The 23,843-nt window shown below is 48.5% G+C and overlaps 2 protein-coding genes across 5 annotated transcripts in view; one reads left to right on the forward strand and one right to left on the reverse strand.

Moving 5' to 3' along the window:
• The window catches only part of LOC123768078 (metalloreductase STEAP4), a 460,818-nt gene that overhangs the window by 120,257 nt on the left and 316,718 nt on the right, over nt 1-23,843 (reverse strand). For all 4 annotated transcript variants that reach the window (XM_069307071.1, XM_069307070.1, XM_069307068.1 and 1 more), the window contains one exon: nt 1,627-1,739. In XM_069307071.1, the coding sequence (XP_069163172.1) occupies nt 1,627-1,739 (113 nt within the window). The remainder of the gene's footprint in view (nt 1-1,626; nt 1,740-23,843) is intronic.
• LOC123768077 (uncharacterized) overlaps nt 1-23,843 on the forward strand; it is a 389,891-nt gene that overhangs the window by 115,619 nt on the left and 250,429 nt on the right. The gene's annotated exons all lie outside the window — the stretch shown is intronic.

The raw sequence follows: 23,843 nt of genomic DNA on the forward strand, positions 1-23,843 counted from the left end.
AGTTGTTAAGAAAAGTACACTAATTAGCCATAATTGATGAGAGATGGACAGGTTTCGTAATAGGACGTCTAGGTTTTTGGTGAATCCTGTTCTGGATATGTTAGGGGGAGGAGGGAGGGTATGACTAGCCGCCGGCTTTCCGTCCCCTCGCCAAGGGCCACTAGAGATGGTGACTCTCAGGTAAATTCAGGTAAGTAGCTTCCGTTGTGATCATTTGGGGTATTCTGGTATACCAGTGACCTTAGTATACCATACAGCTGATAACGGTATACCAGTTTACCTCGCCAGGGCAGGTAAACTGCATCCCAGTTTACCTCGATAGGACAGGTAAACTGCATCCCAGTTTACCTCGTTAGGGAAGGTAAACTACATCACAGTTTACCTCGTTATGGAAGGTGAACTACATCACAGTTTACCTCATTAGGGAAGGTAAACTACGTCATAGTTTACCTCACCAGGACAGGTAAACTACGTCACAGTTTACCTCACCAGGACATTTAAACTACGTCCCAGTTTACCTCGCCAGGACAGGTAAACTACGTCCCAGTTCACCTCGCCATGACAGGTAAACTACGTCCCAGTTCACCTCGCCAGGACAGGTAAACTACGAGACCTATAGTATACCGGCTTGGCGCTTTCCCCTCATAATTCCCTTCCCTCTCCAGGATACTCACTATAGTAAACTTTCTCCTCTTTTATGTATATACTGAGCCCAACCACTTGTCCTGGGCGGTAGAGTGACCACCTCACGCCTTGCAGGGTCGGGGTTCGAGCCCCGACCTGTCCCAGTGGCTAGGCTGAACTGAATTGGTTTGTGAACTAAAGATTTTCCTCCTTTGATGTTAGACTTAAGACCCTTGTGTGGGTAGATACACAACCAGTGAGGTTATATAAGCATACAACCTTAGAGTATACTTGTGTATGTCGAGTGTGTGTATGCTGGCCACTGTGTACAGGGTGTTCCATAAGTCTGGAACAATATTCCATAAGTCTGGAACAATACCACTGCTGACACAATTCTCAGTGATTGTACAGGGTGTTCCATAAGTCTGGAACAATACTACTGCTGACACAATTCCCAGTGATTGTACAGGGTGTTCCATAAGTCTGGAACAATACTACTGCTGACAATTCCCAGTGATTGTACAGGGTGTTCCATAAGTCTGGAACAATACTACTGCTGACAATTCCCAGTGATTGTACAGGGTGTTCCATAAGTCTGGAACAATAATACTGCTGACAATTCCTAGTGATTGTACACGGTGTTCCATAAGTCTGGAACAATACTACTGCTAACACAATTCTCAGAGTGATTGTACAGGGTGTTCCATAAGTCTGGAACAATACTACTGCTGACACAATTTCCAGTGACTGTACAGGGTGTTCCATTAGTCTGGAACAATACTACTGCTGACAATTAACTGACTGTACAGGGTGTTCCATAAGTCTGGAACAATACTACTGCTGACACAATTCCCAGAGTGATTGTACACTGAACACATCCGCGTCTCAACAATTAAAAACACATTGAATACACTCCGTCCATTAAATAACGTATTAAACAAAACCAGGTTCCACCAGGTTGTTAAGGTTGGCGGAAGAGCTTAGTATAGAGGGGGTACTCACTTGAGTTTACTTCTGTTGGGGTCCCTGGAGCCGACGTAGACTGTGTAGCCTGAGTTTACGAACCTCCTGGAGATAGCCCGCCCGTAGTCTCCAGACCCCAGTACAGCGACCACCTGTAACAAGTTGATTGATTAGTTTGGCTCCCAAAGGTGAGTTTACTGAATTTAACAAAGGTAACTGCAGAAGGCCTATTGGCCCATACGAGGCAGCTCCTATTTAAGAACATAAGAACAAAGGTAACTGCAGAAGGCCTATTGGCCCATACGAGGCAGCTCCTATTTATAACCACCCAATCCCACTCATATACATGTCCAACCCACGCTTGAAACAATCGAGGGACACCACCTCCACCACGTTACGTGGTGATTGGTTCCACAGATCAACAACCCTGTTACCGAACCAGTATTTACCCAAGTCTTTCCTAAATCTAAACTTATCCAATTTATACTCATTGTTTCGAGTTCTGTCTTGTGTTGATACTTTTAATACCCTATCAATATCCCCTTTGTTATGTCCATTCACCCACTTGTAAACCTCTATCGTGTCACCCCTAACTCTTCGCCTTTCCAGTGAATGCAACTTAAGCTTTGTTAATCTTTCTTCGAATGACAGGTTTCTAATTTGGGGAATTAACTTTGTTATCCTACACTCGACGCGTTCAAGTGAATTTAAATCCATATTATATGAGAAATGGTATTATACTGCTGTGTATATTCTCAAATGAAAACAATATTGAACATAAATGCAAATTACAGATACAACTAAATCAATATAAAAAGAAAGCCAGGTTAGACAGGCACAACCAGGTTAGACGGGTACAACCAGGTTAGACGGGTACAACCAGGTTAGACGGGTACAACCAGGTTAGACAGGCACAACCAGGTTAGACGGGTACAACCAGGTTAGACAGGTACAACCAGGTTAGATAGGCACAACCAGGTTAGACAGGCACAACCAGGTTAGACGGGTACAACCAGGTTAGACAGGCACAACCAGGTTAGACGGGTACAACCAGGTTAGACGGGTACAACCAGGTTAGACGGGTACAACCAGGTTAGACGGGTACAACCAGGTTAGACGGGTACAACCAGGTTAGACAGGCACAACCAGGTTAGACGGGTACAACCAGGTTAGACGGGTACAACCAGGTTAGACGGGTACAACCAGGTTAGACGGGTACAACCAGGTTAGACAGGCACAACCAGGTTAGACAGGCACAACCAGGTTAGACGGGTACAACCAGGTTAGACAGGTACAACCAGGTTAGACAGGCACACCCAGGTTAGACGGGTACAACCAGGTTAGACAGGCACACCCAGGTCAGACAGGCACACCCAGGTCAGACAGGCACACCCAGGTCAGACAGGCACACCCAGGTTAGACAGGCACACCCAGGTTAGACAGGCACACCCAGGTTAGACAGGCACACCCAGGTTAGACGGGTACACCCAGGTTAGACAGGCACACCCAGGTTAGACAGGCACAACCAGGTTAGACAGGTACACCCAGGTTAGACGGGCACACCCAGGTTAGACGGGCACACCCAGGTTAGACGGGCACACCCAGGTTAGACAGGCACACCCAGGTTAGACAGGCACACCCAGGTTAGACAGGCACACCCAGGTTAGACAGGCACACCCAGGTTAGACAGGCACACCCAGGTTAGACGGGCACACCCAGGTTAGACAGGCACGCCCAGGTTAGACAGGCACGCCCAGGTTAGACAGGCACAACCAGGTTAGACAGGTACACCCAGGTTAGACAGGCACACCCAGGTTAGACAGGCACACCCAGGTTAGACGGGCACACCCAGGTTAGACAGGCACACCCAGGTTAGACAGGCACACCCAGGTTAGACGGGCACACCCAGGTTAGACAGGCACACCCAGGTTAGACGGGCACACCCAGGTTAGACAGGCACACCCAGGTCAGACAGGCACACCCAGGTCAGACAGGCACACCCAGGTCAGACAGGCACACCCAGGTCAGACAGGCACACCCAGGTCAGACAGGCACACCCAGGTTAGACAGGCACAACCAGGTTAGACAGGCACAACCAGGTTAGACAGGCACAGCCAGGTTAGACAGGCACAACCAGGTTAGACAGGCACAACCAGGTTAGACAGGCACACCCAGGTCAGACTGGTACACCCAGGTCAGACAGGTACACCCAGGTTAGACAGGCACACCCAGGTCAGACAGGCACACCCAGGTCAGACAGGCACACCCAGGTCAGACAGGCACACCCAGGTTAGACAGGCACACCCAGGTTAGACAGGCACACCCAGGTTAGACAGGCACACCCAGGTTAGACAGGCACACCCAGGTTAGACAGGCACACCCAGGTTAGACGGGCACACCCAGGTTAGACAGGCACACCCAGGTTAGACAGGCACACCCAGGTTAGACGGGTACACCCAGGTTAGACAGGCACACCCAGGTTAGACAGGTACACCCAGGTTAGACAGGTACACCCAGGTTAGACAGGTACACCCAGGTTAGACAGGCACACCCAGGTTAGACAGCCACACCCAGGTTAGACAGGTACACCCAGGTTAGACAGGTACACCCAGGTTAGACAGGTACACCCAGGTTAGACAGGTACACCCAGGTTAGACAGGTACACCCAGGTTAGACAGGTACACCCAGGTTAGACAGGTACACCCAGGTTAGACAGGCACACCCAGGTCAGACAGGCACACCCAGGTCAGACAGGCACACCCAGGTTAGACAGGCACACCCAGGTTAGACAGGCACACCCAGGTTAGACAGGCACACCCAGGTCAGACAGGCACACCCAGGTCAGACAGGCACACCCAGGTCAGACAGGCACACCCAGGTTAGACAGGCACAACCAGGTTAGACAGGCACAACCAGGTTAGACAGGCACAACCAGGTTAGACAGGCACAACCAGGTTAGACAGGCACACCCAGGTCAGACAGGTACACCCAGGTCAGACAGGTACCCTAAGAGCCACAGTGCCATCAGATCTAATGTTTTCAGTGCCAGAGTAGTGAATACACAGAATTAATGGAGTAGTGACTTAACAGATCGTCGCATTTTGACATACTCTAAGACCACAAATCGTCGTACTAGAAAATGGAAGCGGCTGGCGAAAGTGACGTACTGTCCCGTTTTCTGTTTTGGCTCCTCTGGCAGGTTAGGATAAGGGCACTTTAGTACGACCATTTCTTGACGTTGGGGAAACATTAGGAGGACGGACTGGCTTATTGGGCTTTAGATAGACGGACCAAGGGATCCCAATCTGGATTGGGGGGGGGGGTGAATCTCCCCTGAATGGAAGAATTAAGATATTCCTTGAGTCTGCAATGCAAGATTGTAAGATTTCTAAGATATATAGTGTCAAGGCCCCTCACGCTTGTTAGTCAAATGGGTAGTTTGGCCTTTCTTGAGGTTATCTTGAGATGATTTCGGGGCTTTAGTGTCCCCGCGGCCCGGTCCTCGACTAGGCCTCCACCCCCAGGAAGCAGCCCGTGACAGCTGACTAACACCCAGGTACCTATTTTACTGCTAGGTAACAGGGGCATAGAGTGAAAGAAACTCTGCCCATTGTTTCTCGCCGGCGCCTGGGATCGACCCCAGGACCACAGGATCACAAGTCCAGTGCCCTGTCCGCTCGGCCGACCGCGTCCATATACCTTTATTACCGTTCAAATTTATGCATTCGATATGGTTATGTCATTATATACACGTGTATCGTATGGTCTTGTATACAATATCGGTATTGTATTATGCTAATGTCATTATATACACGTGTATCGTATGGTCTTGTATACAATATCGGTATTGTATTATGCTAATGTCATTATATACACGTGTATCGTATGGTCTTGTATACAATATCGGTATTGTATTATGCTAATGTCATTATATACACGTGTATCGTATGGTCTTGTATACAATATCGGTATTGTATTATGCTAATGTCATTATATACACGTGTATCGTATGGTCTTGTATACAATATCGGTATTGTATTATGCTAATGTCATTATATACACGTGTATCGTATGGTCTTGTATACAATATCGGTATTGTATTATGCTAATGTCATTATATACACGTGTATCGTATGGTCTTGTATACAATATCGGTATTGTATTATGTTATTGTATGATATTCTTAGTGATGCGACTGTGTGTGTGTACTCATCTAATTGTGCTTGCGAGGGTTGAGCTCTGGCTCTTTGGTCCCGCCTCTCAACTGTCAATCAACTGGTGTACAGATTCCTGAGCCTACTGGGCTCTATCATATCTACATGTGCGCGTGTGTGTGTGTGCGTGTGTGCGTGTGTGTGTGTGTGTGTGTGTGTGTGTGTGTGTGTGTGTGTGTGTGTGTGTGTGTGTGAGTGTGAGTGTGTGTGTGTGTACTCACCTAGTTGTGTCTACAGGATCGAGCATTGACTCTTGGATCCCGCCTTTCTAGCCAACGGTTGTTTACAGCAATGACTCCTGTCCCATTTCCCTATCATACCTGGTTTTAAAATTATGAATAGTATGTGTGTGTGTGTGTGTGTGTACTCACCAAGTACTCACCTAGTTGTGTTTGCGGGGGTTGAGCTCTGGCTCTTTGGTCCCGCCTCTCAACTGTCAATCAACTGGTGTACAGATTCCTGAGCCTACTGGGCTCTATCATATCTACATGTGCGCGTGTGTGTGTGTGCGTGTGTGCGTGTGTGTGTGTGTGTGTGTGTGTGTGTGTGTGTGTGTGTGTGTGTGTGTGTGTGAGTGTGAGTGTGTGTGTGTGTACTCACCTAGTTGTGTCTACAGGATCGAGCATTGACTCTTGGATCCCGCCTTTCTAGCCAACGGTTGTTTACAGCAATGACTCCTGTCCCATTTCCCTATCATACCTGGTTTTAAAATTATGAATAGTATGTGTGTGTGTGTGTGTGTGTACTCACCAAGTACTCACCTAGTTGTGTTTGCGGGGGTTGAGCTCTGGCTCTTTGGTCCCGCCTCTCAACCGTCAATAAACAGGTGTACAGATTCCTGAGCCTATCGGGCTCTATCATATCTACACTTGAAACTGTGTATGGAGTCAGCCTCCACCACATCACCCCCTAATGCATTCCATTTGTCAACCACTCTGACACTAAAAAAGTTCTTTCTAATATCTCTGTGGCTCATTTGGGCACTCAGTTTCCACCTGTGTCCCCTTGTGCGTGTTCCCCTTGTGTTAAATAGCCTGTCTTTATCTACCCTATCAATTCCCTTCAGAATCTTGAATGTGGTGATCATGTCCCCCCCTAACTCTTCTGTCTTCCAGCGAAGTGAGATTTAATTCCCGTAGTTTCTCCTCGTAGCTCATACCTCTCAGCTCGGGTACTAGTCTGGTGGCAAACCTTTGAACCTTTTCCAGTTTAGTCTTATCCTTGACTAGATATGGACTCCATGCTGGGGCTGCATACTCCAGGATTGGCCTGACATATGTGGTATACAAAGTTCTGAATGATTCTTTACACAAGTTTCTGAATGCCGTTCGTATGTTGGCCAGCCTGGCATATGCCGCTGATGTTATCCGCTTGATATGTGCTGCAGGAGACAGGTCTGGCGTGATATCAACCCCCAAGTCTTTTTCCTTCTCTGACTCCTGAAGAATTTCCTCTCCCAGATGATACCTTGGATCTGGCCTCCTGCTCCCTACACCTATCTTCATTACATTACATTTGGTTGGGTTAAACTCTAACAACCATTTGTTCGACCATTCCTTCAGCTTGTCTAGGTCTTCTTGAAGCCTCAAACAGTCCTCTTCTGTTTTAATCCTTCTCATAATTTTAGCATCGTCCGCAAACATTGAGAGAAATGAATCGATACCCTCCGGGAGATCATTTACATATATCAGAAACAAGATAGGACCGAGTACAGAGCCCTGTGGGACTCCACTGGTGACTTCATGCCAATCGGAGGTCTCACCCCTCACCGTAACTCTGCTTCCTATTGCTTAGATCCTCCCTTATCCACTGGAGCACCTTACCAGCTACACCTGCCTGTCTCTCCAGTTTATGTACCAGCCTCTTATGCGGTACTGTGTCAAAGGCTTTCCGACAATCCAAGAAAATGCAGTCCGCCCAGCCCTCTCTTTCTTGCTTAATCTTTGTCACCTGATCGTAGAATTCTATCAAGCCTGTAAGGCAAGATTTACCCTCCCTGAACCCATGTTGGCGATTTGTCACGAAGTCTCTTCTCTCCAGATGTGTTACCAGGTTTTTTCTCACGATCTTCTCCATCACCTTGCATGGTATACAAGTCAAGGATACTGGCCTGTAGTTCAGTGCCTCTTGTCTGTCGCCCTTTTTGTATATTGGGACCACATTCGCCGTCTTCCATATTTCTGGTAGGTCTCCCGTCTCCAGTGACTTACTATACACTATGGAGAGTGGCAAGGAAAGTGCCTCTGCACACTCTTTCAGTACCCATGGTGAGATCCCATCTGGACCAACAGCCTTTCTAACACCCAGGTCCAGCAGGTGTCTCTTGACCTTCTCTCTCGTAATTTCGAACTCTTCCAAGGCCGCCTGGTTTACCTCTCTTTTTCCTAAGACAGTGACCTCACCCTGTTCTATTGTGAAGACCTCCTGGAACCTCTTGTTGAGTACACCTCTCTGTCATTCTCTGTATACCTGTCCTCGCCTGTTCGAAGTTTCAATACCTGTTCTTTCACTGTTGTTTTCCTTCTGATGTGACTGTGGAGTAGCTTTGGTTCGGTCTTGGCTTTGTTTGCTATATCATTTTCAAAACTTTTCTCTGCTTCTCTTCTCACCCTGACGTACTCATTCCTGGTTCTCTGGTATCTCTCTCTGCTTTCTGGTGTTCTGTTATTCCGGAAGTTCCTCCACGCCCTTTTGTTCAGTTTCTTCGCTTCCATACATGCCCTATTATACCATGGATTCTTCTGTTGCTTCTCGGATTTTTCCCTTTGGGCCGGGATGAACCTGTTTACTGCCTCCTGACACTTTTGGGTAACATAGTCCATCATACCCTGTACAGACTTATCTCTGAGGTCTGTGTCCCAAGGTATTTCACTTAGGAAACTTCTCATCTGTTCATAATTCCCCTTTCGGTATGCCAGCCTTTTGATTCCTAGTTCTTTTTTGGGGGGGAGATAAGTCCTAGCTTTGAGATAAGTGTGTGTGTGTGTGTACTCACCTAGTTGTACTCACCTAGTTGTGCTTGCGGGGGTTGAGCTCTGGCTCTTTGGTCCCGCCTCTCAACCGTCAATCAACAGGTGTACAGGTTCCTGAGCCTATCGGGCTCTGTCATATCTACACTTGAAACTGTGTATGGAGTCAGCCTCCACCACATCACCTCCTAATGCATTCCATTTGTCAACCACTCTGACACTAAAAAAGTTCTTTCTAATATCTCTGTGGCTCATTTGGGCACTCAGTTTCCACCTGTGTCCCCTAGTGCGTGTTCCCCTTGTGTTAAATAGCCTGTCTTTATCAACCCTGTCGATTCCCTTGAGAATCTTGAATGTTGTGATCATGTCCCCCCTATGTCATGTGTGTGTGTGTGTGTGTGTGTGTGCTACCAACGTCTGAGGTGGTTGGTAGCTTCTTGTTTCTGTTGTGTACTTATATATATATATATATATATATATATATATATATATATATATATATATATATATATGTCGTACCTAGTAGCCAGAACTCACTTTTTGGCCTACTATTCAAGGCCCGATTTGCCTTATAAGCCAAGTTTTCCTGAATTAATATATTTTTTCTAATTTTTTTCTTATGAAATGATAAAGCTACCCATTTCATTATGTATGAGGTCAATTTTTTTTATTGGAGTTAAAATTAACGTAGATATATGACCGAACCTAACCAACCCTACCTAACCTAACCTAACCTATATTTATAGGTAAGGTTAGGTAGCCAAAAAAAGCTAGGTTAGGTTAGGTAGACGAAAAAACATTAATTCATGAAAACTTGGCTTATTAGGCAAATCGGGCCTTGAATAGTAGGCTGAGAAGTGCGTTCTGGCTATTAGGTACGACATATATATATATATATATATATATATATATATATATATATATATATATATATATATATATATATATATAAATAATGATAATTTTGTGTAGTAGAACATCTGCTTACTGTTCCCAAGTTGTATAATATACGTAATTCTATTTCATGTTCTGTTTCGTTACTCTGAGAGGAGTTATAGGATTGTACAATGTTGTACAATGTTTGTACAATGTTGTACAATGTTGTACAATGTTGTACAATGTTGTACAATGTTTGTACAATGTTGTAACTTTTGTGGTGAAGTGATTTATAATTTGTAATGCTGTTTGGGGACTGTTATATTTTGATGCCAGTGTGGATATGCATATATAATAAGCTGTGTTATGCAGATAAGTTCGCCCCAGTAACCTGGTGGATCACACTCCTCCTGTGAGTGGTGGTGTATTGTGCACCCCATACTCCTCCTGTGAGTGGTAGTGTATTGTGCACCCCATACTCCTCCTGTGAGTGGTAGTGTATTGTGCACCCCATACTCCTCCTGTGAGTGGTGGTGTATTGTGCACCCCATACTCCTCCTGTGAGTGGTAGTGTATTGTGCACCCCATACTCCTCCTGTGAGTGGTAGTGTATTGTGCACCCCATACTCCTCCTGTGAGTGGTAGTGTATTGTGCACCCCATACTCCTCCTGTGAGTGGTGGTGTATTGTGCACCCCATACTCCTCCTGTGAGTGGTGGTGTATTGTGCACCCCATACTCCTCCTGTGAGTGGTGGTGTATTGTGCACCCCATACTCCTCCTGTGAGTGGTGGTGTATTGTGCACCCCATACTCCTCCTGTGAGTGGTGGTGTATTGTGCACCCCATACTCCTCCTGTGAGTGGTAGTGTATTGTGCACCCCATACTCCTCCTGTGAGTGGTGGTGTATTGTGCACCCCATACTCCTCCTGTGAGTGGTGGTGTATTGTGCACCCCATACTCCTCCTGTGAGTGGTGGTGTATTGTGCACCCCATACTCCTCCTGTGAGTGGTGGTGTATTGTGCACCCCATACTCCTCCTGTGAGTGCTAGTGTATTGTGCACCCCATACTCCTCCTGTGAGTGGTGGTGTATTGTGCACCCCATACTCCTCCTGTGAGTGGTAGTGTATTGTGCACCCCATACTCCTCTTGTGAGTGGTAGTGTATTGTGCACCCCATACTCCTCCTGTGAGTGGTAGTGTATTGTGCACCCCATACTCCTCCTGTGAGTGGTAGTGTATTGTGCACCCCATACTCCTCCTGTGAGTGGTGGTGTATTGTGCACCCCATACTCCTCCTGTGAGTGGTAGTGTATTGTGCACCCCATACTCCTCCTGTGAGTGGTGGTGTATTGTGCACCCCATACTCCTCCTGTGAGTGGTGGTGTATTGTGCACCCCATACTCCTCCTGTGAGTGGTGGTGTATTGTGCACCCCATACTCCTGTGAGTGGTAGTGTATTGTGCACCCCATACTCCTCCTGTGAGTGGTGGTGTATTGTGCACCCCATACTCCTCCTGTGAGTGGTAGTGTATTGTGCACCCCATACTCCTCCTGTGAGTGGTGGTGTATTGTGCACCCCATACTCCTCCTGTGAGTGGTGGTGTATTGTGCACCCCATACTCCTCCTGTGAGTGGTGGTGTATTGTGCACCCCATACTCCTCCTGTGAGTGGTGGTGTATTGTGCACCCCATACTCCTCCTGTGAGTGGTAGTGTATTGTGCACCCCATACTCCTCCTGTGAGTGGTAGTGTATTGTGCACCCCATACTCATCCTGTGAGTGGTAGTGTATTGTGCACCCCATACTCCTCCTGTGAGTGGTGGTGTATTGTGCACCCCATACTCCTCCTGTGAGTGGTGGTGTATTGTGCACCCCATACTCCTCCTGTGAGTGGTGGTGTATTGTGCACCCCATACTCCTCCTGTGAGTGGTGTATTGTGCACCCCATACTCCTGTGAGTGGTAGTGTATTGTGCACCCCATACTCCTCCTGTGAGTGGTGGTGTATTGTGCACCCCATACTCCTCCTGTGAGTGGTGGTGTATTGTGCACCCCATACTCCTCCTGTGAGTGGTGGTGTATTGTGCACCCCATACTCCTCCTGTGAGTGGTGTATTGTGCACCCCATACTCCTGTGAGTGGTAGTGTATTGTGCACCCCATACTCCTCCTGTGAGTGGTAGTGTATTGTGCACCCCATACTCCTCCTGTGAGTGGTGTATTGTGCACCCCATACTCCTCCTGTGAGTGGTGGTGTATTGTGCACCCCATACTCCTCCTGTGAGTGGTAGTGTATTGTGCACCCCATACTCCTCCTGTGAGTGGTAGTGTATTGTGCACCCCATACTCCTCCTGTGAGTGGTGGTGTATTGTGCACCCCATACTCCTCCTGTGAGTGGTGGTGTATTGTGCACCCCATACTCCTCCTGTGAGTGGTGGTGTATTGTGCACCCCATACTCCTCCTGTGAGTGGTAGTATATTGTGCACCCCATACTCCTCCTGTGAGTGGTGGTGTATTGTGCACCCCATACTCCTCCTGTGAGTGGTAGTGTATTGTGCACCCCATACTCCTCCTGTGAGTGGTGGTGTATTGTGCACCCTATACTCCTCCTGTGAGTGGTAGTGTATTGTGCACCCCATACTCCTCATGTGAGTGGTAGTGTATTGTGCACCCCATACTCCTCCTGTGAGTGGCAGTGTATTGTGCACCCCATACTCCTCCTGTGAGTGGTGGTGTATTGTGCACCCCATACTCCTCCTGTGAGTGGTAGTGTATTGTGCACCCCCATACTCCTCCTGTGAGTGGTAGTGTATTGTGCACCCCATACTCCTTCTGTGAGTGGTAGTGTATTGTGCACCCCATACTCCTTCTGTGAGTGGTGGTGTATTGTGCACCCCATACTCCTCCTGTGAGTGGTAGTGTATTGTGCACCCCATACTCAACCTGTGAGTGGTAGTGTATTGTGCACCCCATACTCTTCCTGTGAGTGGTAGTGTATTGTGCACCCCCATACTCCTCCTGTGAGTGGTAGTGTATTGTGCACCCCCATACTCCTCCTGTGAGTGTTGGTGTATTGTGCACCCCATACTCCTCCTGTGAGTGGTGGTGTATTGTGCACCCCATACTCCTCCTGTGAGTGGTGGTGTATTGTGCACCCCATACTCCTCCTGTGAGTGTTAGTGTATTGTGCACCCCCATACTCCTCCTGTGAGTGGTAGTGTATTGTGCACCCCATACTCCTCCTGTGAGTGTTGGTGTATTGTGCACCCCATACTCCTTCTGTGAGTGGTAGTGTATTGTGCACCCCATACTCCTCCTGTGAGTGGTGGTGTATTGTGCACCCCATACTCCTCCTGTGAGTGGTAGTGTATTGTGCACCCCCATACTCCTCCTGTGAGTGCTGGTGTATTGTGCACCCCATACTCCTCCTGTGAGTGGTGGTGTATTGTGCACCCCATACTCCTCCTGTGAGTGGTAGTGTATTGTGCACCCCATACTCCTCCTGTGAGTGGTAGTGTATTGTGCACCCCATACTCCTCCTGTGAGTGTTGGTGTATTGTGCACCCCATACTCCTCCTGTGAGTGGTGGTGTATTGTGCACCCCATACTCCTCCTGTGAGTGGTGGTGTATTGTGCACCCCATACTCCTCCTGTGAGTGGTGGTGTATTGTGCACCCCATACTCATCCTGTGAGTGGTAGTGTATTGTGCACCCCCATACTCCTCCTGTGAGTGTTGGTGTATTGTGCACCCCATACTCATCCTGTGAGTGGTAGTGTATTGTTCACCCCCATACTCCTCCTGTGAGTGGTTGTGTATTGTGCACCCCATACTCCTCCTGTGAGTGGTGGTGTATTGTGCACCCCATACTCCTCCTGTGAGTGGTAGTGTATTGTGCACCCCATACTCCTCCTGTGAGTGGTGTATTGTGCACCCCATACTCCTCCTGTGAGTGGTGTATTGTGCACCCCATTCTCCTCCTGTGAGTGGTGGTGTATTGTGCACCCCATACTCATCCTGTGAGTGGTAGTGTATTGTGCACCCCATACTCCTCCTGTGAGTGGTAGTGTATTGTGCACCCCATACTCCTCCTGTGAGTGGTGGTGTATTGTGCACCCCATACTCCTCCTGTGAGTGGTGGTATATTGTGCACCCCATACTCCTCCTGTGAGTGGCAGATTATTGTGCACCCCATACTCCTCCTGTGAGTGGTAGTATATTGTGCACCCCATACTCCTCCTGTGAGTGGCAGTGTTGCTGCAGCAGGTGTGGGGTTGGGACCACCAGGTATACCAGTTTACAGTCTTGTAGCGTGCACATACTGGCGTAGTGCACATACTGGCGTAGTGCACATACTGGCGTAGTGCACATACTGGCGTAGTGCACATACTGGCGTAGTGCACATACGAGGCGCATCTGAACATCTAATGGCGTAGTTGAGATCTGGCCTGAAGCTGTTGGATCGTTAACTACGAGTCGAGGCCCCCAATTGGCTCGTTCGGCAGATCCGAAAGTGGTTTTGAGCCAAGAGGAAGTGGAATTATGAGAGGAAAGCGCCAAGCCATTACGACCATACGGCGCTTGAAGGATGCCAGGAAAAAGGATTAGAGATTAGGATTGGGTGGTGAGGGGATGGATTAGGATTGGGTGGAGAGGGGATGGGGTAGGGGGATTGGGCGGGGGGGAGAAATGATGCCCAATCACTTCCAGAGGTAAGGAATATCTATAACTATTTTTAAATACGTGGGGGAAGCTCTGAGTTCGGATTTTGCGACGATTCTCATCGGTTAAGCAGACAGTAACCGGCGTCCGCAGTGTTGATACAGTGCAGGCTGGATAAGTCTGCAACACGTGCTGTAGCCTGCATGATGCGTGCAGAGCAGGGTACAGGTACAGTACCATGGGGTACAGCAGGGTACAGGTACAGTACCACGGGGTACAGCAGGGTACATGGACGGTACCACGGGGTACAGCAGGGTACAGTACCACGGGGTACAGCAGGGTACAGTACCACGGGGTACAGTAGGGTACAGGTACAGTACCACGGGGTACAGCAGGGTACAGGTACAGTACCACGGGGTACAGCAGGGTACAGTACCACGGGGTACAGTAGGGTACATGGACGGTACCACGGGGTACAGCAGGGTACATGGACGGTACCACGGTGTACAGCAGGGTACATGGAGGGTACCATGGGGTACAGCAGGGTACAGGGACAGTACCATGGGGTACAGCAGGGTACAATGACAGTACCATTGGGTACAGCAGGGTACAGGGACAGTACCATGGGGTACAGCAGGGTACAGGGACAGTACCATGGGGTACAGCAGGGTACAGGGACAGTACCATGGGGTACAGCAGGGTACAGGGACAGTACCATGGGGTACAGCAGGGTACAGGGACAGTACCATGGGGTACAGCAGGGTACAGGGACAGTACCATGGGGTACAGCAGGGTACAGGGACAGTACCATGGGGTACAGCAGGGTACAGGGACAGTACCATGGGGTACAGCAGGGTACAGGGACAGTACCATGGGGTACAGCAGGGTACAGGGAAAGTACCATGGGGTACAGCAGGGTACAATGACAGTACCATGGGGTACAGCAGGGTACAGGGACAGTACCATGGGGTACAGCAGGGTACAGGGACAGCACCATGGGGTACAGCAGGGTACATGGAGGGTACCATGGGGTACAGCAGGGTACAGGGACAGTACCATGGGGTACAGCAGGGTACAATGACAGTACCATTGGGTACAGCAGGGTACAGGGACAGTACCATGGGGTACAGCAGGGTACATGGACAGCACCATGGGGTACAGCTGGGTACATGGACAGCACCATGGGGTACAGCAGGGGTACAGGTACAGTACCATGGGGTACAGCAGGGTACAGGTACAGTACCATGGGGTACAGCAGGGTACAGGTACAGTACCATGGGGTACAGCAGGGTACAGGTACAGTACCATGGGGTACAGCAGGGTACAGGTACAGTACCATGGGGTACAGCAGGGTACAGGTACAGTACCATGGGGTACAGCAGGGTACAGGTACAGTACCATGGGGTACAGCAGGGTACACGGACAGTACTATGGGGTACAGCAGGGTACAGGTACAGTACCATGGGGTAGAGCAGGGTACACGGACAGTACCATGGGGTACAGCAGGGTACATGGACAGCACCATGGGGTACAGCAGGGTACAATGACAGTACCATGGGGTACAGCAGGGTACGATGACAGCACCATGGGGTACAGCAGGGTACAGGTACAGTACCATGGGGTAGAGCAGGGTACACGGACAGTACCATGGGGTACAGCAGGGTACATGGACAGCACCATGTGGTACAGCAGGGTACAATGACAGTACCATGGGGTACAGCAGGGTACGATGACAGCACCATGGGGTACAGAGACCATAGGCCTAGTTCACACCGGTCTCATTGGGTGGGGGTGGGGGGGCAGGCTGGGGTGGGGGTGGGGGGGCAGGCAGGGGTGGGGGTGGGGGGGCAGGCTGTGGTGGGGGTGGGGGGGCAGGCAGGGGTGGGGGTGGGGAGGGCAGGCTGTGGTGGGGGTGGGGGGGGCAGGCTGTGGTGGGGGTGGGGGGGCAGGCAGGGGTGGGGGTGGGGGGGCAGGCTGGGGTGGGGGGGCAGGCTGGGGTGGGGGGGCAGGCTGGGGTGGGGGGGCAGGCTGGGGTGGGGGTGGGGGGGGCAGGCTGGGGTTCAATCTCCGACCGTCCAAGTGATTGGGCACCATCCCTTCCCCCCCCCCCCCCCCCGTCCGATCCCAAATCCTGACCCCTTCCCAGTCCTATATAATCTTATTGGCTTGGCGCTTTCCCCCCCCCGTGCTGTGGTGGGTTTAGTTCACTCGCCTCGCGAACAAGTTGACTCGGGTTCGAGCCCAAAATACGAGACCTGAAGAGCCCAGAGCGTGAAGCAGGTCAGCATCCTCCGGAGATGAGACAGATCACCACCACAACAGTTTAATTTGACACAGGGAAAGGGGAAAAAATTCCACCCACAACAGAAAAGTTGATCCAGCCTTGAGGACCAGAAATGACTCGTGGGGCTCAGGTAGCAAGAGAGAGAGAGAGAGATGTACCTGTTTCCAACAACAGTATCCGGCGCAGGCTTAGTGACATCTCAGATGACGTGTTGGACAAGCAGGATATCAGATGGATATGTGTGATATCAGCTGGACAAGCAGGATATCAGCTGGATGTGTGTGATATCAGCTGGACAAGCAGGATATCAGCTGGATATGTGTGATATCAGCTGGACAAGCAGGATATCAGCTGGATATGTGTGATATCAGCTGGACAAGCAGGGTATCAGTTGGACAAGCAGAATATCAGCTGGATGTGTGTGATATCAGCTGGACAAGCAGGATATCAGCTGGACAAGCAGGATATCAGCTAGATACGTGTGATATCAGCTGGACAAGGATGATGTTGGCATAATCATCTGGGAGCAGCCAGTAATGGGCCCCAGCCTCGCTTGGGTTAAGATACGGGTTTCAAACACATGACAAAGTCACAGTTTCTAACACAGTAGGCGGCCACTGCTTCTAAATAGCTTCCTCGGCTTCTAAATCACTTCCTTGGCTTCTACATCACTTCCTTGGCTTCTAAATCACTTCCTTGGCTTCTAAATCACTTCCTTGGCTTCTACATCACTTCCTTGGCTTCTAAATCACTTCCTTGGCTTCTAAATAGCTTCCTCGGCTTCTAAATCACTTCCTTGGCTTCTACATCACTTCCTTGGCTTCTAAATCACTTCCTTGGCTTCTAAATCACTTCCTTGGCTTCTAAATCACTTCCTTGGCTTCTAAATCACTTCCTTGGCTTCTACATCACTTCCTTGGCTTCTAAATCACTTCCTTGGCTTCTAAATAGCTTCCTTGGCTTCTAAATCACTTCCTTGGCTTCTAAATCACTTCCTTGGCTTCTAAATCACTTCCTTGGCTTCTACATCACTTCCTTGGCTTCTAAATCACTTCCTTGGCTTCTAAATAGCTTCCTTGGCTTCTAAATCGCTTCCTTGGCTTCTAAATCGCTTCCTTGGCTTCTACATCACTTCCTTGGCTTCTAAATCACTTCCTTGGCTTCTAAATCGCTTCCTTGGCTTCTAAATCACTTCCTTGGCTTCTAAATCGCTTCCTTGGCTTCTAAATCGCTTCCTTGGCTTCTAAATAGCTTCCTTGGCTTCTAAATCACTTCCTTGGCTTCTAAATCGCTTCCTTGGCTTCTAAATAGCTTCCTTGGCTTCTAAATCGCTTCCTTGGCTTCTAAATCGCTTCCTTGGCTTCTAAATAGCTTCCTTGGCTTCTAAATCGCTTCCTTGGCTTCTAAATCACTTCCTTGGCTTCTAAATCGCTTCCTTGGCTTCTAAATCACTTCCTTGGCTTCTACATCACTTCCTTGGCTTCTAAATCACTTCCTTGGCTTCTACATCACTTCCTCGGCTTCTAAATCACTTCCTTGGCTTCTAAATCACTTCCTTGGCTTCTAAATCACTTCCTTGGCTTCTAAATAGCTTCCTTGGCTTCTAAATCACTTCCTTGGCTTCTAAATCACTTCCTTGGCTTCTAAATCGCTTCCTTGGCTTCTAAATAGCTTCCTTGGCTTCTAAATCGCTTCCTTGGCTTCTAAATCACTTCCTTGGCTTCTACATCACTTCCTTGGCTTCTAAATCACTTCCTTGGCTTCTACATCACTTCCTCGGCTTCTAAATCACTTCCTTGGCTTCTACATCACTTCCTCGGCTTCTAAATCACTTCCTTGGCTTCTAAATCACTTCCTTGGCTTCTACATCACTTCCTCGGCTTCTAAATCACTTCCTTGGCTTCTACATCACTTCCTCGGCTTCTAAATTACTTTCTCCGGCTACACGAGGCTCTACCTCTCTCTGCCCAACCAATTGGGCTGGAAGGCGTTCAATCCCCGACCCTCCACAAGTGGTTGGGCACCATTCCATCCCCCCGTCCCATCCCAAATCCTTATCCTGACCCCTTCCATGTGCTATATAATCATTATGGCTTGGCGCTTTCCCCCTGATAATTCCCTTCTCTTCCACACCTCTCTCATCATTCTGGAGATATAAACTCCGTTATATTAGAGATTCCAAGTCCAATACGGGCTCACCATAGCCCGTGCTACTTGGAACTTGTTCCAAGTAGCTGAATCTATAATAACATCTTCTTGAGGTTATCTTGAGATGATTTCGGGGCTTTAGTGTCCCCGCGGCCCGGTCCTCGACCAGGCCTCCATCCCCAGGAAGCAGCCCGTGACAGCTGACTAACACCCAGGTACCTATTTTACTGCTAGGTAACAGGGGCATAGGGTGAAAGAAACTCTGCCCATTGTTTCTCGCCGGCGCCTGGGATCGAACCCAGGACCACAGGATCACAAGTCCAGCGTGCTGTCCGCTCGGCCGACCGGCTCCCCATATAGAGGGGGAAGAGAGATTCCAATGAAAGGAGTCAAAGCCGTTAACACACAGTGGTTCATCACAAGCTGTTTGGCGAAGATTGGAGTTCTAGGAGAAGAGAGTGTCAGATATTAATAACCTTTCCATCTCCCTTCTTGCGGTCGGTTAGTTTCCCAAGGAAGTCACGGATCACTTCTCTCTGACAGTTGAAGTTCACAATTATGAACAAATCCACAAGGGCCGTGACGAGGGTTCGAACCTACGTCCTAGAGCATCCCAGACACTGCCGTAATGGACTGAGCTACGACATGTGTCACAGTTCACAGTTATGCTCCGGACCTCCGCCTCAATATCCAGGAAGAGCAAGGAACTCTCATCTTCGTAAGAACTCTGCGTTCTTACGAAGACCACACCACACAGGTGGAAACTGAGTGCCCAAATGAGCCACAGAGATATTAGAAAGAACTTTTTTAGTGTCAGAGTGGTTGACAAATGGAATGCATTAGGAAGTGATGTGGTGGAGGCTGATTCCATACACAGTTTATAATGTAGATATGATAGAGCCTACTGGAACCTGTACACCTGTTGATTGACAGTTGAGAGGCGGGACCAAAGAGCCAGAGCTCAAGCCCCGCAAGCACAACTAGGTGAGTACACAGCACAAGACGAGGAGACCACGACGTTTCGGTCCGTCTTGGACCATTACCAAGTCGGTCTTACCCCAGTGTGAGAGAAGAGTGGTGTATGAGGTTGACTCGCTAGCCAAAGCTTACGATGCTCTGCCCTGTGCTAACAGCTCTCGTCCCAAGCCGCTGTTCCCTCGTCTTGCATATTCTTGGATACATTTGCAATTCATCTTGAGTGCGTGTGAAGATGCACCGCTCATGCCGGGAGAGGATAATGTTGTACATCTGGCTTGTGTAATCCCGGGTGGATTACGGCGCCGGTCGGCCGAGAGGACAGCACACTGGACGCGTGATCCTGTGGTCCTGGGTTCGATCCCAGGCGCCGGCGAGAAACAATGGGCAGAGTTTCTTTCACCCTATCCCCCTGTTACCTAGCAGTAAAATAGGTACCTGGGTGTTTGTCAGCTGTCACGGGCTGGTTCCTGGGGTGGAGGCCTGGTCGAGGACCGGGCCGCGGGGAGGTTATCTTGAGATGATTTCGGGGCTTTAGTGTCCCCGCGGCCCGGTCCTTGACCAGGCCTCCACCCCCAGGAAGCCGCCCGTGACAGCTGACTAACTCCCAGGTACCTATAAACTGCTAGGTAACAAGCGCATCAGGATGAAAGAAACTTTGTCCATCGTTTCTCGCCGGCGCCCGGAATCGAACCCGGGACCACAGGATCACGCGTCCAGTGTTCTCTCCGCTTACAAGCACTTACGAATCTGTCCATTTTTTCTCAATCTTTGGCGGCTTTGTTTACAATTATTAAACAGTTAATGAGCTCCGAAGCACCAGGAGGCTGTTTATAACAATAACAACAGTTGATTGGCAAGTTTTCATGCTTGTAAACTGTTCAATAAATGTAACCAAAGTCGTCAAAGATTGAGGAAAGATGTACACGTTCGTAAGTGCTTGCGTAACTGCTTCGTGAATCTGGTTCCAGTAGTCTCGCCTCTCTGGGCGAAAGGAGCTTTTGGTACACAGTTTCAGTCATGCGCAAATAATTGAGAAAATCAATTGGTTCTTCACTTAACTCCTTTAACAATTTAATATCAGAACATTGATTTCGCCTTAGTAACCATTTTTTGCACCACTGCTTACGCTTCTTAGTTTCCTTTTTTCTATTTGCTTGTAGCATTACAAAGACCTCACGGGGGCCTCGTAGCCTGGTGGATAGCGCCCAGGACTCGTAATTCTGTGGCGCGGGCTCCATTCTCGCACGAGGCAGAAACAAATGGGCAAAGTTTCTTTCACCCTGAATGCCCCTGTTACCTAGCAGTAAATAGGTACCTGGGAGTTAGTCAGCTGTCACGGGCTGCTTCATGGGGTGTGTGTGTGTGTTGTGGGGATAAAAAAAGTAGTTAGTAAACAGTTGATTGAGAGTTAAGAGGCGGGCCGAAAGAGCAAAGCTCAACCCCCGTAAACACAACTAGGTGAACAACTAGGTGAACAACTAGGTGAACAACCAAGAGCGGCAAGATCGTACTCCTCGGAATCCATGGTACAACTGAGTGATTGAACTGTGTGTGTGTGTGTGTGTGTGTGTGTGTGTGTGTGTGTGTGTGTGTGTGTGTGTGTGTGTGTGTGTGTGTGTGTGTGTGTGTGTGTACTCACCTATATGTACTCACCTATATGTGCTTGCAGGATCGAGCATTGACTCTTGGATCCCGCCTTTCTAGCTATCGGTTGTTTACAGCAATGACTCCTGTCCCATTTCCCTATCATACCTAGTTTTAAAAGTATGAATAGTATTTGCTTCCACAACCTGTTCCCCAAGTGCATTCCATTTTTCTACTACTCTCACGCTAAAAGAGAACTTCCTAACATCTCTGTGACTCATCTGATTTTCCAGTTTCCACCCATGTCCCCTCGTTCTGTTATTATTACGTGTGAACATTTGATCTATTTCCACTTTGTCAATTCCCCTGAGTATTTTATATGTCCCTATCATATCTCCTCTCTCCCTTCTTTTCTCTAGTGTCGTAAGGTTCAGTTCCTTCAGCCGCTCTTCATATCCCATCCCTCGTAGCTCTGGGACAAGCCTCGTCGCAAACCTCTGAACCTTCTCCAGTTTCTTTATGTGTTTCTTCAGGTGGGGGCTCCATGATGGCGCGGCATACTCTAAGACGGGTCTCACGTAGGCAGTGTAAAGCGCCCTAAAAGCTTCCTCATTTAGGTTTCTGAATGAAGTTCTAATTTTCGCCAGTGTAGAGTACGCTGCTGTCGTTATCCTATTTATATGTGCCTCAGGAGTTAGATTAGGTGTCACATCCACTCCCAGGTCTCTTTCTCGAATCGTTACAGGTAGGCTGTTCCCCTTCATTGTGTACTGTCCCTTTGGTCTCCTGTCACCTGATCCCATTTCCATAACTTTACATTTACTGGTGTTAAACTCCAGTAGCCATTTCCCTGACCATCTCTGCAGCCTGTTTAAGTCCTCTTGGAGGATCCTACAATCCTCGTCTGTCACAACTCTTCTCATTAATTTTGCGTCATCTGCAAACATTGACATGTATGATTCCACTCCTGTAAACATATCATTTACGTAAATTAGAAAGAGGATTGGTCCCAGCACCGATCCTTGAGGTACTCCACTTGTTACTGTTCGCCAGTCCGACTTTTCGCCCCTTACCATTACCCTCTGGCTCCTTCCTGTTAGGTAGTTCTTCACCCATACTAGGGCCTTTCCGCTTACTCCTGCCTGCCTCTCAAGTTTGTATAGCAGTCTCATGTGCGGTACCGTATCAAAGGCCTTTTGGCAGTCAAGAAATATGCAGTCTGCCCAGCCTTCTCTGTCCTGCCTTATCCTTGTTACTTTATCATAGAATTCTAAAAGGTTTGTTAGGCATGATTTCCCTGTCCAGAACCCATGTTGGTGCTTGTTTACAAACCCAATGCTCTCCAGGTGCTCAACAAGTCTTAGCCTAATTATTCTTTCAAGTATTTTGCAGGGGATGCTTGTCAGTGATACGGGTCTGTAGTTAAGTGCCTCCTCCCTATCACCCTTTTTGAAAATCGGTACGACATTTGCCTCCTTCCAGCAACTGGGCAATTCTCCCGACATAAGTGACTCATTAAAGATCATTGCCAGAGGCACGCTGAGAGCCTGCGCTGCCTCTTTGAGTATCCACGGTGATACTTTGTCTGGTCCAACAGCTTTATTTGCATCCAGTGTTGTCAACTGTTTCATTACATCCTCTGCTGTCACCTCTATATCCGATAGTCTTTCATCTTGGGTAATCTCTTCTAACAATGGGAGCTGCTCAGGCTCGGTTGTGAACACTCCATGGAATTTTGCATTCAGTACCTCGCAGATTTCCTTGTCGCTTTCTGTATATGCCCCTTCTGTTTTCCTCAGTCTTGTCACTTGGTCATTTACCGACATCTTCCTTCTTATATGGCTATGTAGTAATTTTGGTTGCTTTTTCGCTTTGACTGCAATATCGTTCTCATAATTCCTTTCCGACACTCGTCTTATGTTAATGTAATCATTCCTAGCTCTGTTACATCTAATCCTGTTGTCCTCTGTCCTTTGTCTTCTGTACTTCCTCCACTCCCTCCTGCTTCTCACCTTTGCTTCCTGACACTGTCTATTAAACCATGGGTTATTATATTCCCTCCTGCTTTTTTCCTTTATTGTTGGAATAAATCTATCTTCAGCCTCCTTGCATTTCAATATGACTTGGTTCATCATACCTTGCACTGTTTTTCCTCTAAGTTCTTCTTCCCACTGCACTTCTCCCAGGTAGTCCCTTATCCTTCTGTAGTCCCCTTTTCTGTAATCAAGTCTCCTTTCCCGGACCTCTTGTCCTTTGGTCACAATTTTAAGCTCCATCATGTAGTCAAAGACTAGGACACAATGGTCACTAGCTCCTAGTGGTATTTCATGTTCCAACTGCTCGATGTCTTCTACATTCTGAGTGATAATGAGATCTAATAGGCTGGGCGTATCCCCTCCTCTTTCCCTAGTATCTTCTTTCACATGCTGTGTTAGGAAATTCCTGTCAATAACGTCTACCAGCTTCGCTCCCCAGGTCTCCTCCCCGCCATGGGGATTCCTCGTTTCCCAATTTATCTCTCCGTGATTTAGGTCCCCCA

The sequence above is a fragment of the Procambarus clarkii genome, chromosome 59 (assembly GCF_040958095.1).
Source record: "Procambarus clarkii isolate CNS0578487 chromosome 59, FALCON_Pclarkii_2.0, whole genome shotgun sequence".
NCBI lineage: Eukaryota > Metazoa > Arthropoda > Malacostraca > Decapoda > Cambaridae > Procambarus > Procambarus clarkii.